Consider the following 15,998-nt stretch of genomic DNA (forward strand, 5'->3'; position numbering starts at 1 on the left):
CATCTGTGGGAGTATCTCAAGACCACCTCTAGAAATTTTCTCAAGATTCTTGTTTGGGGTTATGAAAAACTTTGGAAATACCTAACATTGGTGGTTGTACAACATTGTGAATGTAATTAATGCCACTGAATTATACACTTAAAAATGTTTAAGATGGCAAATTTCATGTTATATATATTTTACCCCAGTTAGAAATAAAGGATGCTATCTGTTGAGAATTCTGCAGACCCTTGGGGTGAGTAGGGGTGGAGAGTGGGATATCAATCTCTTTGAGAAAGCTTCTACCAGGTAACTCTGATATATGCTCCCTGGATTAAGAACCTCAGTTTTATTTTATTTTTTAAAATATTTATTTATTTATTTTGAGAGGGAGTCTTGCTCTGCTGCCCAGGCTGGAGTGCAGTGGTGCGATCTCAGCTCACTGCAACTTCCACCTCCTGGGTTCAAGTGATTCTCCTGCCTCAGCCTCTGAATAGCTGAGATTACAGGCATGCACCACAACACCCGGCTAATTTTTGTATTTTTAGTAGGTACGGGGTTTCACCATGTTGTTCAGGCTGGCCTTGAACACCTAACCTCAGGTGATCTGGCCTCCAAAAGTGCTGGGATTACAGGTGTGCGCAGGGCATCCCCCTTGTGTACACTGTACTTGGGCCATGGCTGACAATTGGCAGGGCCAGGACATGAACTCAGGTCTCAGTGCTTTCCAGGCCTATGCTTTCCTATCCTCATCTGCTGCCTCCCAGAAACCAGGGGAGTGAAGGAGACTGCTTTTCTTCAGTTGGCCAGTGGGTCTATTGAGGCAAGCCTGCTTGTAGGTAGATGTGCTGTTCCTCTGCTCAAATATGGACTTGTCTCTCATTCTTTCTCCCCAAAGACTTGGATCTGGAGAGTTGGTGTCCAGGAGAGTTTCATGCTAGAGCCTGGCCAGAAGACAATCTCTAGTTGCCATTTCCCCTCAGTGTGACCCTTGCAAGTGCCTAGGGTTTTTGGTTACCTAATTTCCTTCCTAGTCCTTAACACACACATGAAACACACAGAAATACTGAAGAAAGTACTGAGAGCTACTTGGATAAAATAGCAAAAGGAAGTTCTACAAGACAGAGAATTGGATCAGACCAGCTGGTGTTGCTTAAATCACCAAATGTCAGAGGATTCTAAGTGAGCACTTGTAATGGAACCTTTTAGAGATGTTGCTTTGAGCATGAAGGATGGGACTAGAATGAGAATTTTTATTGTATTTCTTGATGAACCTGTCAGTCCCCCCCTTAAAATGTAAGTGCCTCTTTAAGGCCTGCCAGGGTGACCCTAAGACCTCAGGCCAAGTCTGCCTCCTGGAGCAGCACCTAGAGACTGTTCCTTCCTGCTAGTCCCTGGCATTTGGGCCAGCAGGTCCTGTCTTGCTCATGAACTGTCTGTCAGTCCAGCCTCTTGATCTGATGTCTTCTGGAATGGCCTGCTTCATCCTGTCCCTGATAGGCCTCCACTACTGGTTTTTGCAACCTGGCTCTCTGCTGCCCCCGCCTGTCTAGAATCAAGACTGGCAGCAGCCACCTAGATATCCCCCTGCTCTGCTAGGCAGAGATCCAGTTCTTGGAAGAGGGTTCTTGGGATCGTCTTTCCTCCAGCTTGCCTGGCCTGAAATTTCTGATGAGGGAAGAAGATAGCAATGACACAGACATGCAGTGTCATCTACACCTCTCTATCTCTGATTCTTGTGTGGTCTGGTCTTGCTACCTCCCTGTCACTTTCCTGCGTGACTTCTTGATCTTTCTTTGAAATCTTTTGCAATTGCTATGTGATAAGCACTTTTAAATATGTGCTTATCTTATGAGTATGTTGTCTTTTCCTTTGCCAGTTTCACTCATGTATGTCTGACTGCCCTAAAGAGGAATGCAGGCCCTTAAGAGCCTTCCTGTTCCCTCACCCTGTAAGTCCTGGAACAACACTTAGGGAACATTCCCTTCACCCAGGAAAGAAGCTGTCTGCCCCCCCGCTTTTTTTTTTTTTTTTTTTAATAGAAACAGGGATGGGCTAGGTGCAGTGGCTCAAGCCTGTCATCCCAGGACTTTCGGAGGATAAAACAGGTGGATTGCTTGAGCTCAGGAGTTCGAGACCAGCCTGGCCAACATGGTGGTCCCAGCTACTCTGGAGGCTGAAGTGGGAGGATGGCTTGAGCTAGGGAGGCAGAGGTTACAGTGAGCCAAGATTGTGCCACTGCACTCTAGCCTGGGAAAGAGAGCCAGACCCTGTCTCAAAACAAAACAAACAAACAAACAAACAAACAAAAAGGAAACAGGGTCTTGCTGTGTTGCCCAGGCTGGTCTCAAACTCCTGGCTTCAAGCAATCTTCCCACCTCAGCCTCTCAAAGTGTTGGGATTACAGGCATAAACCACCACACCCAGTTAGCTATGTGTTCTTTTTTTCTTACTTTTTTTTTTTTTTTAGCCGTGTGTTCTTAACCAAGGCTAGGCCTCAGAATGATACTGAGGACGGGCTGGAGTGTGTTGGGCAGAGCCTTTTGAAAATACACATTCCTAAGCCCTGCCCCTAGAGACTGACTCAGGAAATAATAGTGTGGAATTCAAGAGTGTGTATTTCTTCAGTTCTCCAGATAATTCTGTTATTTGTCCTGGCAAAGGCTCAGTGAGCTGCACACAGGTGTACACGCATACCCATTCACTCACTCATTCAGTATATTTGACAAATATGTGTATACCACTAGGTGCCAGGCAGGTGCTGGGGCTCCAGTATAGAACAAAGGCAGGTCCCTTGCCTCATGGAGCTTATGTGTGTATGTGTGTAACAGACACACACATGCATTCACACATATGCAAACTGTTCATGCCACCGGAATGCACAGCCTGTAGCGGAGTTAATTACTACAGGCAGAGTGATGGTTTGTTCCAGAAGACATAGGTGCTCTTGTGTTTTCCTTTCTGCAGATCCTCAGCACTCTTGTTAAAGGGACACACAGACCTGTGACCTGCAAGATTCGCATCCTGCCATCGGTAAGGATGGTGTGTTACATATGAAGGTCCATTCTCTCTGGTGATGTTGGATTTAGGTTTGTGAACGATTCTTGAGGTGCTAAATTAGGCTTGGAGGAGAGAGTAGAGCTGAGCCTACTTTAGGAGGCAGCAGCTGCTCCTTCTGGAGCTTCAGTAACCATCCTGTGTGGTCCTCTTCCTCAGCTAGAAGATACCCTGAGCCTTGTGAAGCGGATAGAGAGGACTGGCATTGCTGCCATCGCAGTTCATGGGAGGTGAGTGGTCACCTTTCTAGTGACTGGCAGGGAGGTCCTAACCCATCTTAGTGATCCTTCCTTAATTGATCTGTCACCCCAAGTGACAGCCAATTTCTCTTCTACATATTCAGCCTACCTCTGCCTAGCTCTTTGATATCTTATGAGTCTGGAGGGCAGGCAGACCCTGAATGGGCTTTTGCATTTGCCTTTCTTTCATTCATGGAGTGCCTATTGAGGGTAGGTACTGAGGTTTAGAGGCACAGAGAGACTAAGAAAGGAGAAACACCTCTACTATCAGGATGTGTAAATGCTAGAGATTGAGTAATTTGCTCAAAATCATACCATGCAGCCAGTACGTGGTGGAATTCTGACCCTCATGAGAAAAATCTCATTTATTTCCTTCCCTCCCTCCCTCCCTTCCTTCCTTCCCTCCCTCCCTCCCTTCCTTCCCTCCCTCCCTCCCTTCCTTCCTTCCCTCCCTCCCTCCTTCCTTCCCTCCTTCCTTCCTTCTTTCCTTCCTCCCCTCCCCTCCCCTTCCCTTCTCCCCTCCCTCTCCCATCTCCTCCCCTCTCCCCACTCCCCTCCCATCTCCTCCCCTCTCCCCTCCCATCTCCTCCCCTCTCCCCTCCCATCTCCTCCCCTCTCCCTTCCCATCTCCTCCCCTCCCCCCTCCCCTCTCCTCTCCCCTCCTCTCCTCTCCTCCTCTTTGTCATTCTGTCACCCAGGCTGGAGTGCAGTAGTGCAGTCTTGGCTCACTGCAATCTCCATCTCCCGGGTTCAAGTGATTCTCCTGCCTCAGCCTCCCAAGTAGCTGAGATTACAGGTGCGCTCCACCATGCCCAGCTAATTTTTATATTTTTAGTAGAGACAGGGTTTCACCACGTTGGCCAGGCTGGTTTCAAACTCCTGATCTCAGGTGATCTGCCCACCTTGGCCTCCCAAAGTACTGGGATTACAGGCATGAGCCACCAGGCCCAGCCTCATTTTCTTTCTATTATATTGAGCAATGACTTCTCCCTTGAATAATCCCAGACAGACTGCTTTGTTTATTTGTTTTTCATTGTTGTTGTTGTTTTTTGAGACAGTCTTGCTCTGTTACCCAGGCTGGAGTGAAGTGGCACAATCATAGCTCACTGCAGCCTCAAACTCCTGGGCTCAAGTAATCCTCCTGCCTCAGCCTCCTGAGTAGCTGAAACTACAGGCACATGCCACCACACCTGGCTAATTTTTTATTTTTTTGTAGTGACGGGATCTCCTTATGTTGCCCAGGCTGGTCTCAAACTCCTGTGCTTAAGTGATCCTCCTGCCTCAGCCCCTCAAAGTGCTGGGATTACAGGCTTGAGCCACCATACCCAGCCTATTCTTTTAAAGGCTCTGCCTCTCTTGTCTGCATTTGTTGGACTGCCAGCTGTCACAATGACTAAACAATCCTTCTAGCTGTAGCTAATGTACTCTATGCTGAGAGCTGAGGTTCTGAAGGCCACCCTTGGCTTACCATTCACACTTGTTCCCTGTGTCCAGGATGTGATTTTGTACAGCATCTCAGGTCAGTAGACTTGGGCCAGAGGGACCTCTCTTCTCTGAGTGATGTTCCTTTGGGCTTAGGGGTCTTATAGGAAGAGCCCAAGTTGTTGATTGTGCTCTTACAACATTTTCAGAGAAGGGAACCCAGAACTCCCTTCATACAAAGCAGAGCAAAGCAGAGTTGCTTGGGTTGAAGCCAGGAGGGAGGAGTACACACTTGTACACATATGCGCCTTCCCAAGGCAGCAGGCTTTGGATTCAGACTCCCTGGTTTGAGATCCCGGCTCTGCTGCTTGTTAGCTGTATATCCTTGGGAAATCACTTAACCTTTCTGAGCACAACGTTCCTTGTTTAGAAATTAAGATAATTTCTACTTTATAGGGTTGTCCCAGGGCTTTTATGAGATTGTGAATATAAATCCTTGGCACAGTGCCTGGCATGTAGTATTCTTTCTCTCTCTTTTTTTTTTTTTTTTTTTTTGAGACGGAGTCTTGCTCTGTTGCCCAGGCTGGAGTGCAGTGGCATGATCTTGGCTCACTGCAACCTTTGCCTCCTGGGTTCAAGCAATTCTCCTGCCTCAGCCTCCTGAGTAGCTGGGATTACAGGTGCCTGCCACCATGCCTGGCTATTTTTTTTTTTTGTATTTTTAGTAGAGATGGGGTTTCACCATGTTGGCCAGGCTGGTCTCAAACTCCTAACCTCAAGTAATCCACCCACCTTGGCTTCCCAAAGTGCAGGGATTACAGGCGTGAGCCACCATGCCAAGCCAGTATTCTCTTAATAAAGGAAGCTATTATTTTTTACCCGTAGTTGGGAACACTCGGAAGACAGATTTGGGTGAGTTTGAAGAAGCCCTTTGTGACCATCAAAGCTGGTGAGATGGGCTAAAAGTGACCATTGGAGATGTAGGGAGACAGAGGTAGAGGCTAGGTTGACAGGGCCCTCGACCCTTTTGTTGAAGAGTATAGTAGAGGGGCCCAGGCGCGGTGGCTAACGCCTAGAATCCCACCACTTTAGGAGGCCGAGGCGGGTGGATCACATGAGGTCAGGAGTTCAAGACCAGCCTGACCAACATGGTAAAACCCTGTTTCTACTAAAAAAAAATACAAAATTAGCTAGGCATGGTAGCTCATGCCTGTAATCCCAGCTACCTGGGAGGCTGAGGTAGAATTGCCTGAACCCAGGAGGTGGAGGTTGCAGTGAGCCGAGATTGCACCATTGCACTCCAGCCTGGGCAACAAGAATGAAACACCATATCAAAAATAAAAGAACAAGAGTATAGCAGAGGGGACATACTCAGACAAGAGCTGGACAAGGGCTATCTGGTCGACCGTCTTGCTTGCTTTGTTGCTGAGCACAGCTCAGGTCAGGCCTCACGTCAGCAGCCCTAAAACTCATGCACAAGAACTTGCAGTTGACTTTGGAAGGAGGGGCCCCAGGTTGTGGTCCTGCCTCCCTTGTGCCGTGGTGTGGCAGCCATGGTCCGTGACTTTCCCTGGGTGCGGGGCCTACCCTGTGTCAGGTGCCTCTCCCTAGGATCAGCTGTGCAACTTGGCTTTGGCATTGGCAGCTGTGTGGGAGTGGCCAGTCTGAGCAGCAGCAGCTGTTCCCAGTCCCTTGGAGAGGGCAGGACTGGGACAGTAGGGGCAGCACTCTTATGGCCCTGTCCCTCATCTCTGGCAGAGGCAAAAGGAAGCTAGGGAAAAGCAACATGACCTTGGGAGCCAGGCCACCCACCATGCCCCCCTGCAGCCAGGCCTCCCCTGCAGGCCTCCAAGAGCTGGACTTGCCGTCTCAGCATGGATCTGTGCTGCCCCTGCCCCTCACAGTTCTCCAGAGGGCAGGGAGAGCCATTTCCTGCCACCTGTCCTTGATTGCCATATGGCCACCTGACCTTCCTGAGGTTCAGTGGGGAGGACAGTAAGGTTTGGCTGAGGTAACCCTGTGTGAGTGGTGTCGTGGCTTTTGGTGCTCAGCCCTCAGCCCCATCTTTCTATCTCCAAGGAAGCGGGAGGAGCGACCTCAGCATCCTGTCAGCTGTGAAGTCATCAAAGCCATTGCTGATACCCTCTCCATTCCTGTCATAGCCAAGTAAGCCTCCTGTCTTCATCATGTACTCTGTGTCCCACAGAGCTAAGGGCTGGGTGGTAGCCAGGCCCAGCCTTCCCTAGAGTGAAAAGTTTTAGGGGTGGCTTGAAAAGGGCAGGGCTTTCCACAAGACCCCAGACCTGTTCCTTCTGCTGCCACCTGAGACCCTCCCCTCTGCATGCCTGTCTCAGGACTGAGGCTGCCGACTGACTCCTGATGAAATGTACAGAGACAGAGCAGGGGGTCCTTGGAGCAGCAGGCTGCAGGGAGGGGAAAGTATGACCTAACTCGGCCTCCTTCCCTCCTCTTGTCATCACCAGGGTGTCTGTTCCTCTTGCCAGGGTTTTGACTTAGCCCTCAGTGAACATATAAGTGGCCCATTCAGCTTGGGGGTTTTCCTGTAGCCCCAATAGCCCAGTTATGGACCCATGTCTCCAGATGTGGGCTGGCTGTAGCCACTGTTTTAGATTAGGGGCAAGGAAAGTACATTTCCTGGATTACCTATTAAGTGCCAGGCACTTTACATGTATTATCTCAGTTAGTGCTCCTAACTTCATAATGGGATATGGATTCTAATATCCACTTTACTGAAGCTCTGATAGCTGAAGGGACTTGGCCAAATTCACATTGTTAATCAGTGGCAGATCTGAGAGCTGACTTTTTCTGAAAATGCTGATAGGTTCCGTGATGGGGACACCCCTAACCCTCTGGTTGCTTTTTAGCGGAGGATCTCACGACCACATCCAACAGTATTCGGACATAGAGGACTTTCGACAAGCCACGGCAGCCTCTTCCGTGATGGTGGCCCGAGCAGCCATGTGGAACCCATCTATCTTCCTCAAGGAGGGTCTGCGGCCCCTGGAGGAGGTCATGCAGAAATACATCAGATACGTACGTCTCTGTACTTTTTCAAAACAAGCATTTCTCACTGTCTACCACACTCCTGCAGAGTGCACTTTGTGTGAGCCCCCAGCTGCCAGCCGTGCTTGCTGTTCCTCTCCTTTTCTTTTTAGCTCATGTAGTGTAGCTGCACTAGCTCACTGCTTTATTGGGTCTCCCCAGCTGCAATGCTAAGAGAGGATGCTGGGGGGCATACCCCTACCATCTCCTAAAGCTTCCAGAGGTTTGCAGGTCATAGCAAGAACCTTCTAGATCCAGGATGCTGTTGGAACCCCAAACACATGATATATATCTTTCTTTTTCTCACACGCTGCACATACAGAGGCATATGCACATGGACTGTGGGTTCTGCATCATCAAAGGCATATGTGCCTATAGGTTGGCTCAGGAGCAGCCACAGCCAAGAGGAGCAATTGAGAAATTTCTCACCTGATTTGACTCATCAGTCGAAATCATTTCTAAAACTTTTCTATTGCTAATTCCAGAATGCTTTAACCATAACCCTCTACTTAGGGAATAGCTTTTTTTTTTTTTTTTTTTTTTTGAGATGGGGTCTTGCTCTGTTGCCCAGGTGTGAGCATAGTGGCATAATCATGACTCACTGCAGTCTTGACCTCCTGGGCTCAAGTGATCCTCCTGCTTCAGCCTCCCAAGTAGTTGGGACTACAGGCATGTGCCACAACACTCAACTAATTTTTTATTTTTTTAATAGAGATGAGGTCTCCCTATGTTGCCCAGGCTGGGAATGGCCTTTTCTAAACCAGTTTCTTCTCATTGAGAGGTTGATGGTAGTGCCAAGGGCATATCCCTATAAAAGAAAATGAAGAGTTCACTTGCCTTATCTCTTTGGCACAACCCTGGAACTCTGTGGGACTCTGATCAGCTGCACATGTCTGCAGGGAGAGACAGTGAGTGGTCCTCAAATTCTTCAGTGAATTGGGTCTGAACAGAGGGTGCAGTCCTTGCCCAGAGCAGAATTCCACCCTCCTCTTCAGTCCTAGGGTTCATACCTGCCTAGGATTGCCTGTGGCTGCCATGGTATGTGAGTGTTTCCATGGCTGTGCAAGCTGGGATGGTAAGATGCCCTGAGGTCTGCGTCCAGAGCTGGGCAGCCTTTGTCCTATTTCCTGTTCAATGCTGCAGCCCTCACTCCCTGGTTCTGGTGTCCTGCTGGGCAAGTTGGTGACCACCAGCTCTCCAATGGTCTGGGATAGCTCCATGGCAAGGGAGGGCTTGCCCCAGCCCAGGTCAGCTATCCAGCTTTTTGGCCAGCTGGCAAGTCTGGCCAAGAAGACGTGCTGAACAGTGCTGAGCTTGCTCACTGGGTGAAAGGTGATATTATCATTCCTGCTGAGCCATCTCTTGGCAGCTCCTCAAGAGGGTGTGCTATCACAGAGAAAGGGAGCGGCTTTCAAGCATAGGCAGGGCTGCTTCTGGTCCAGCCAGGTGCCTTCTTCCCAGACAAGCTGAGTCAAGGACTTGCCACCAGCCGGGGCACCCCGACTTACTTCCCACTTTGTCCTGAGCGTGCCGTGGCACTTTCCCAGGCACTGAAGTCATAGGCCCACGTGGAGTTACTAGAGCAGCATAGGGGGTGGGGGATGGGAGGGTGTCCTGGAGGGCTGGGGAAGGCCACCTTCACCCACTACTGCTCTCCTGCCCTACCTCCAGCCAGCCGACTTCCACTGGGTGTCCCAGGCAGTCAGTCATCTTGCCTCCCTGAGCCTTCATTTCACGGTCTGTGGAGTGATGGTGACAGTTGCACCTCACACTTGTATAGATAAATGTAGTCATGAGTAACCCATGTGAACTAAATGATGCTGTGTTTTACCCACGTAGGGGGAAGTTAGAGGCTATTCAAGATGTGGGAAGGGAAGGTGCCCATTCTGGTTAGAAGGAATAGAAGAATCTCACCCCTTTCCTGGCACTGGACCTGCCATGCCAGAATTTGGTGTATTTCCCCTCCCTTCCCTGGAAGATACTTGGCAGTAGGTCCTCTGTGGTGGCTGAAGCAGGAAGGGGCTCCCGCACTTCGAGACCTCAGTCAGGCTGTCCAGGAGAGTGTGTTTCTGACTGTGGTCCTTGGCTGTGACCCTCAAGCTTTGTACCACTAGCTGGAGGAGTAGATGACCAAGGTCAAAGTGGCTTTTTAATTTATTTTTATTTTTAATTTTAGATAGGGTCTCAGTCTGTTGCCCAGGCTGGAGTGCAGTGGCATGATCATAGCTCACTACAGCCACAACTCCTGGGTGCAAGCAATCCTCTTGCCTTAGCCTCCCTAGTAGCTATGGCTACAGGTGTGTGCCAACATGCCTGGCTAATTTTCTTTTTCTTTTTTTCTTTTTTTGAGATTGAGTTTTGCTGTTGTCGCCCAGGCTGGAGTGCAATGGCACGATCTTGGCTCACCGCAACCTTCGCCTCCAGGGTTCAAGTGATTCTCTTGCCTCAGCTTCCCGAGTAGCTGGGATTACAGGCACCCGCCACCACGCCCAGCTAATTTTGTATTTTTAGTAGAGATGGGGCTTCACCATGTTGGTCAGGCTGGTCTTGAACTCCTGACCTCAGGTGATCCGCCTGCCTTGGCCTCCCAAGGTGCTGTGATTACAGGCGTGAGCCACCGTGCCCAGCCGATAATTTTCTTTTTTTAATTTTTGTAGAGTTGAGTCTTACGTTGCCCAGGCTGCTCTTGAACTCCTAGCCTCAAGCAATCCTCCTGCATTGGCCTCTCAGAGTGCTGGGATTACAGATGTGAGCCACTGCTCCTGGCCAGTGGTGGTTCTTCTTATGGGGGTCACATTGCCTTGGCTACACATACATCTCTGGTGCCTTCTTGGAGCCCCTTTCCCTGCCATCACAGCATAGCCCAGGCCTTAGAGCCTGCCTGGGCATCAGGCAAGTCATTTCTTTTCTCAGGCGGTGCAGTATGACAACCACTACACCAACACCAAGTACTGCTTGTGCCAGATGCTACGAGAACAGCTGGAGTCGCCCCAGGGAAGGTTGCTCCATGCTGCCCAGTCTTCCCGGGAAATTTGGTAAGAGGCACAATAAGATGTCCATCTGTCCTTGTACGCATTGCCCAAGTTTGACTTTGAGCCCTAAGCTGACTCCACTAGGGGACCAGGGACACAGCTTCTGGATGTAGATGTAGAGGAGTGGAGTGATGGTACAGCTTTGCCTCCCAGGAGGGGATTCTTTGAAAGCTTTGAAACGTCCCATCCCTGGACAGATCAGCAGAGCTCTGGGAACTAGGGTACTAGAAGGATAGAGGAATGCAAAGGAAGGGGATTTTCCATAAATGGGATAGTCACAGGCCAGGCCCCCAGGAACCAGTGGTCAGGAGAATTGGGCTGTAGCATGGAGCCTCTACCTTGAGCCTGCACTCACATCCATCACCCTGCAGTTTGAGAGACTACCTGTTGATTCTCTAGATCAGGTGCAGCTCTAGCTCAGATGGTTGACAGTTGACGCCCTTCACAAGCTGGCCTAGCCACTGCCCCCACAGCTCCCTGTCTACCTGTCTGCTTCCAGAACTCCACACCTGTGCTTGTAATGGGTCGTCTGCCTGGAAGGCTCTCTCCCTCTCACGTGAGCTATCTGTAGCCTCCCTCTTACATAGATGCCTTTCTGAACCACTTTTGCCATTGGGGATCTATCTTTGTTTGAGTCTTCCAGGCTTCAAGATGTTTCCTAGAAGGGAAAAACCTTTGCCAGAGCCCTCTTCCCACCCTTGGCTTATGGCATTGGTTCAGTCCCTACCCCACATAACTCTGTAGCTCTGGGTGGTGCCTCAGTGTCAGCTGAGACCCATGTATAACTGCCTGTGGCTGGGCGGGAAGTGGGGAACCACTTAGTCGTCAGGCCTCTGTCTCTTCCTCCCACGGGCCCATGTGCTTGATCAGCATTGGTTAACTCAGTCACGGCTGGCTGGGGATACCATCTGTGTGCTCCCCCTCAGGAGAGAGGCTGCAGGTGGTGGGGGTGACCTTTACAACCTTTGCCACCCAGCCCAGCCTCCCTCCAGTGTCCACGCTTGGGTTCACATTCACTTTCCATCTTCCAGTCCACAGTAATCCCAGGGCTGGGCAGGGGGCACATTCTGATGGCCAGGCCCCGGTGGTGTTTTGGTGTATGTGGTAGAGGAGTTTCTCAGTGGTGGGGCCCTGGGGTCCTGCAGTACCCCGGATGCTGGCTCCGCTAAAGTGTTTGCCCTGATCTGCTTCTTCCTCCTTAGTGAGGCCTTTGGCCTTGGTGCCTTCTATGAGGAGACCACACAGGAGCTGGATGCCCAGCAGGCCAGGCTCTCAGCCAAGACTTCAGAGGAGACAGGGGAGCCAGCTGAAGATACCTCTGGTGTCATTAAGATGGCTGTCAAGTTTGACCGGTAGGTCTCCAGCTTGGCCTCAGCTTGGGCTGGGGCCAGCACCCTTGGGGTCCCACTGGGCCAGCACACTGGCTGCTGTATGTGCTTAATGTCAAACGTAGGGACCACAGGTCTTGTTGGTTTGGACACTTGTTCTAAATTTTCAGCATCCCATAGAAGGTGCTTTCAGGGGAGATAGTCCCTGAAAGGCTGTCCCAAGGATAACTGAACTCTACTTTTTCCCTGATTTACCGCCTCCCACAACTCAGGGCAGGGGGGACTTGTCTCCTGTTCCTGAAAGTCTGTGCTTTTCCAAGGCCCTGAGGAACTGGCTCCTTGCATGAAGCTCCTCAAACAACAGCAGGACCCTAGCCCTCATTTGGCTCTGCAGCCCCTACCCACACCCAGTGCCCCTCACCAGCTCTGTGGTGCTCTCTCAAGCTGCTTACACCTCAGATTGTGACTCAGCTTTGAATGGTGCCCTCCTCTGGGATCTGAGCCTTTCTCCAGTCCCCAGGACCAGACAGGAGCCAGTCTTGTCTGGCAGAGGTGTGGAGAGGGGGAGCAGGGTGGTGGGGAATAGCTGTTGGGCAGTCAGATGCCAGGGAGAGTTCCAGTTGGGAAGTTGGAATATGACCCCTCCCACCCTGTCACTGTGTCACCCTGTCACAGGCTGACTCTGAAACCAGATTCCAAGTGTCCATGGCTGCAGCAGATGATCATGACACTTGGCAGGCGGAATCAGGATGGGCGTGAGCTAGATCCCCGAGACCATTGTCTGGCTACCTCCATTGCCCACCTCCACCCACTCCCTACTAATCTTGTCTTGAGTGGCAAGCTTCCTTCTTGGATGTTGAAGATTGTTTTTCCAGTCTGGACCTCAGAGTACTGGGAGTTCATTCCCCCTTCCCCTACAATTTCCTGAGCATGCCAAAATTCATCTTCCCTTTAGGGAGAACCCAGGTCCAAGCTGCTGGTAGGACAAGAATGGGAGCCTAGGGGAGCAAGTACAGAAGCCTTAAGGCAGCAGCTCGGTGTCTCAGTTCCTCTCATTTCTGCAGCTCCTTTCAGGAGCTGAGTAGTGCCCTGGCTGAGGGAGGGAGCGGTGATGGTGGGTGACCCCAACTGCTTCCCTTCCTTTCCCCAGGAGAGCATACCCAGCCCAGATCACCCCTAAGATGTGCCTACTAGAGTGGTGCCGGAGGGAGAAGTTGGCACAGCCTGTGTATGAAACGGTGAGTTCCTGGCTGTGGCCTGCCCTGCAGCCAGTCACAGCACTCCCATGGCTTACACCCTCAACTATAGATTGCCAGGCGGGAGCCTGGCCTTGACCTCTGTAGGCATGGAGAAGCTGCTGGTGGCCAGGTCAGTTGCTGATAGCCCTCCCCTCTTACAGTGGCCTGTTGTGCAGTTCAGCCAGACATCTCTCTTTTTTTTTTTTGAAACAGAGTCCAATTTTTATTTTTTATTTTTTATTTTTTAGAAATGTGGTCTCGGCCGGGCACGGTGGCTCATGCCTGTAATCCCACCACTTTGGGAGGCCGAGGCAGGTGGAACACGAGGTCAGGAGTTCAAGACCAGCCTGGCTAAGATGGTGAAACCCCGTTTCTCCTAAAAATACAAAAATTAGCTGGACATGGTGGTGGGCGCCTGTAATCCCAGCTACTTGGGAGGCTGAGGCAGAGAACTGCTTAAACCTGGAGGCAGAGGTTGCAGTTAGCTGAGATCATGCCACTGCACTCCAGCCTGGGTGGCAGAGCAAGACTCTGTCTCAAAATAAATAAATAAATAAATAAATAAATGGGGTCTTGCTTTGTTGTCCAGGCAGGCTGGTCTCAAACTCCTGTGCTCAAGTGGTCCTCCTTCCTCAGCCTCCCAAAGTGCTGGGATTATAGGTCATGAGCCTTTTAAAAATTTTTTATTTAATTATTTATTTATTTATTTATTTATTTATTTTTTGAGACGGAGTCTCGCTCTATTGCTTAGGCTGCAGTGCAGTGGCATGATCTTGGCTCACTGCAACCTCCGCCTCCAGGTTCAAGTGATTCTCCTGTGTCAGCCTCCCGAGTAGCTGGGATTACAGGTGGGTACCACCACACCTGGCTAACTTTTTTGTATTTTCAGTAGAGATGGGGTTTCACCATCTTCACCAGGCTGGTCTCGAACTCCTGACCTCAGATGATCCCCCGACCTCGGCCTCCCAAAGTGCTAGGATTACAGGTGTGAGCCACCGCACCTGGCCCAGACATGTTTTTGGATCAAGCCTCAGCCAATGGGGCACAGAATTGAGCCCCAGATGTGGTGCCCCTGGGGTGGAAACCATGAGATAGGCTTGCTTCACTTCCTTTGGTCCTTGCGGCCATGCCTTCCTTAGGCTGCTCTGCCTCCTCTGGACTGGTCTTCTGGCCTCAAGGCTTATACCTTCTGGGGATTGTGTCTGTGTCCCCACTTCCCCCCACCCCCACCACAGTGACTTTTCCAGAACAAATCTAACTTCTGTCTCCTCAAGTCAGCAGCTCCCCAGTATCTGAAGGATCAAGCCAGCACCTCAGCATAGAGCCTGAGACCCTTCCATGTGCCTCGCTCCTTCCAGTTTCATCCCTGCAGCCCTTTGCTCCAGCCAAGTCACCTGGTCCCTCTGCCACGTGTGCCTTCTCTGCTCCTAGCTTGTCCCTTCTCACCCTTTTGGCATCTGGTGACTCCTCATTTTGGAGACCTGGCCTATCCAGATGTCAGCAGGAGGCTCCATAGTCATGTGCAGCTAAGGGCTCTGCTGCGCTTTGCTTAGGTCTGTGACAGCTCCAGACACTTGAGGTCATTGTGTATTTGTGCCTTTCTCCACTGGGCACTTTTGCTTGGGAGGAGCATGTGATACAGGCAGCCTTCATTTGACTTAGGTTGGAAATACTTCCTTTTATCTGCCTTTGATTTGACCCCAGCAGGTTGGCCTATAGGGCTCATTTCTCTGGCCATGTGATTCCTTTTCTCTTTGTATCAGGTTCAACGCCCTCTAGATCGCCTGTTCTCCTCTATTGTCACCGTTGCTGAACAAAAGTATCAGTCTACCTTGTGGTAAGTTTCCTTATCATAGGAGAGGAGGCTTGGGGTGGGGCGGAGAGTGGGCATTCTGCCCACATATCCAGCATTGTCCTAGGAGGGTTGGGTAGATGGTATATGTGGGCAGTGGCATCCCTGGATGGTGACCCCTTACTCAGTTTTGTCAGAATCTGCCAAGGATGTGTAGAGTCAGGCCTCACAGCCCTGCACCCTGCCCCTCACCTTATTGCCCTCTGTCTGCTCAGGGACAAGTCCAAGAAACTGGCGGAGCAGGCTGCAGCCATCGTCTGTCTGCGGAGCCAGGGCCTCCCTGAGGGTCGGCTGGGTGAGGAGAGCCCTTCCTTGCACAAGCGAAAGAGGGAGGCTCCTGACCAAGACCCTGGGGGCCCCAGAGCTCAGGAGCTAGCACAACCTGGGGATCTGTGCAAGAAGCCCTTTGTGGCCTTGGGAAGTGGTGAAGAAAGCCCCCTGGAAGGCTGGTGACTACTCTTCCTGCCTTAGTCACCCCCTCCATGGGCCTGGTGCTAAGGTGGCTGTGGATGCCACAGCATGAAACAGATGCCGTTGAACAATTTGCTGGTCTTGCCTGGCAGAAGTTAGATGTCCTGGCAGGGGCCATCAGCCTAGAGCATGGACCAGGGGCCGCCCAGGGGTGGATCCTGGCCCCTTTGGTGGATCTGAGTGACAGAGTCAAGTTCTCTTTGAAAACAGGAGCTTTTCAGGTGGTAACTCCCCAACCTGACATTGGTACTGTGCAATAAAGACACCCCCTACCCTCACCCATGGCTGGCTGCTTCAGCCTTGGGCATCTTCATAAA

The 15,998-nt window shown here is 50.9% G+C and overlaps 1 protein-coding gene across 12 annotated transcripts in view; it reads left to right on the forward strand.

The window, feature by feature from the left end:
- The window catches only part of DUS2 (dihydrouridine synthase 2), a 79,975-nt gene extending 63,977 nt beyond the window's left edge, over positions 1–15,998 (forward strand). For all 12 annotated transcript variants that reach the window (XM_063597670.1, XM_063597668.1, XM_063597669.1 and 9 more), the window contains 9 exons: positions 2,947–3,012; positions 3,196–3,266; positions 6,777–6,863; positions 7,583–7,751; positions 10,674–10,795; positions 11,995–12,144; positions 13,271–13,358; positions 15,122–15,195; positions 15,426–15,998. In XM_063597670.1, the coding sequence (XP_063453740.1) occupies positions 2,947–3,012; positions 3,196–3,266; positions 6,777–6,863; positions 7,583–7,751; positions 10,674–10,795; positions 11,995–12,144; positions 13,271–13,358; positions 15,122–15,195; positions 15,426–15,663 (1,065 nt within the window). In that variant the 3' untranslated portion in view covers positions 15,664–15,998. The remainder of the gene's footprint in view (positions 1–2,946; positions 3,013–3,195; positions 3,267–6,776; positions 6,864–7,582; positions 7,752–10,673; positions 10,796–11,994; positions 12,145–13,270; positions 13,359–15,121; positions 15,196–15,425) is intronic.

The sequence above is a fragment of the Pan paniscus genome, chromosome 18, assembly GCF_029289425.2.
Source record: "Pan paniscus chromosome 18, NHGRI_mPanPan1-v2.0_pri, whole genome shotgun sequence".
Lineage (NCBI taxonomy): Eukaryota > Metazoa > Chordata > Mammalia > Primates > Hominidae > Pan > Pan paniscus.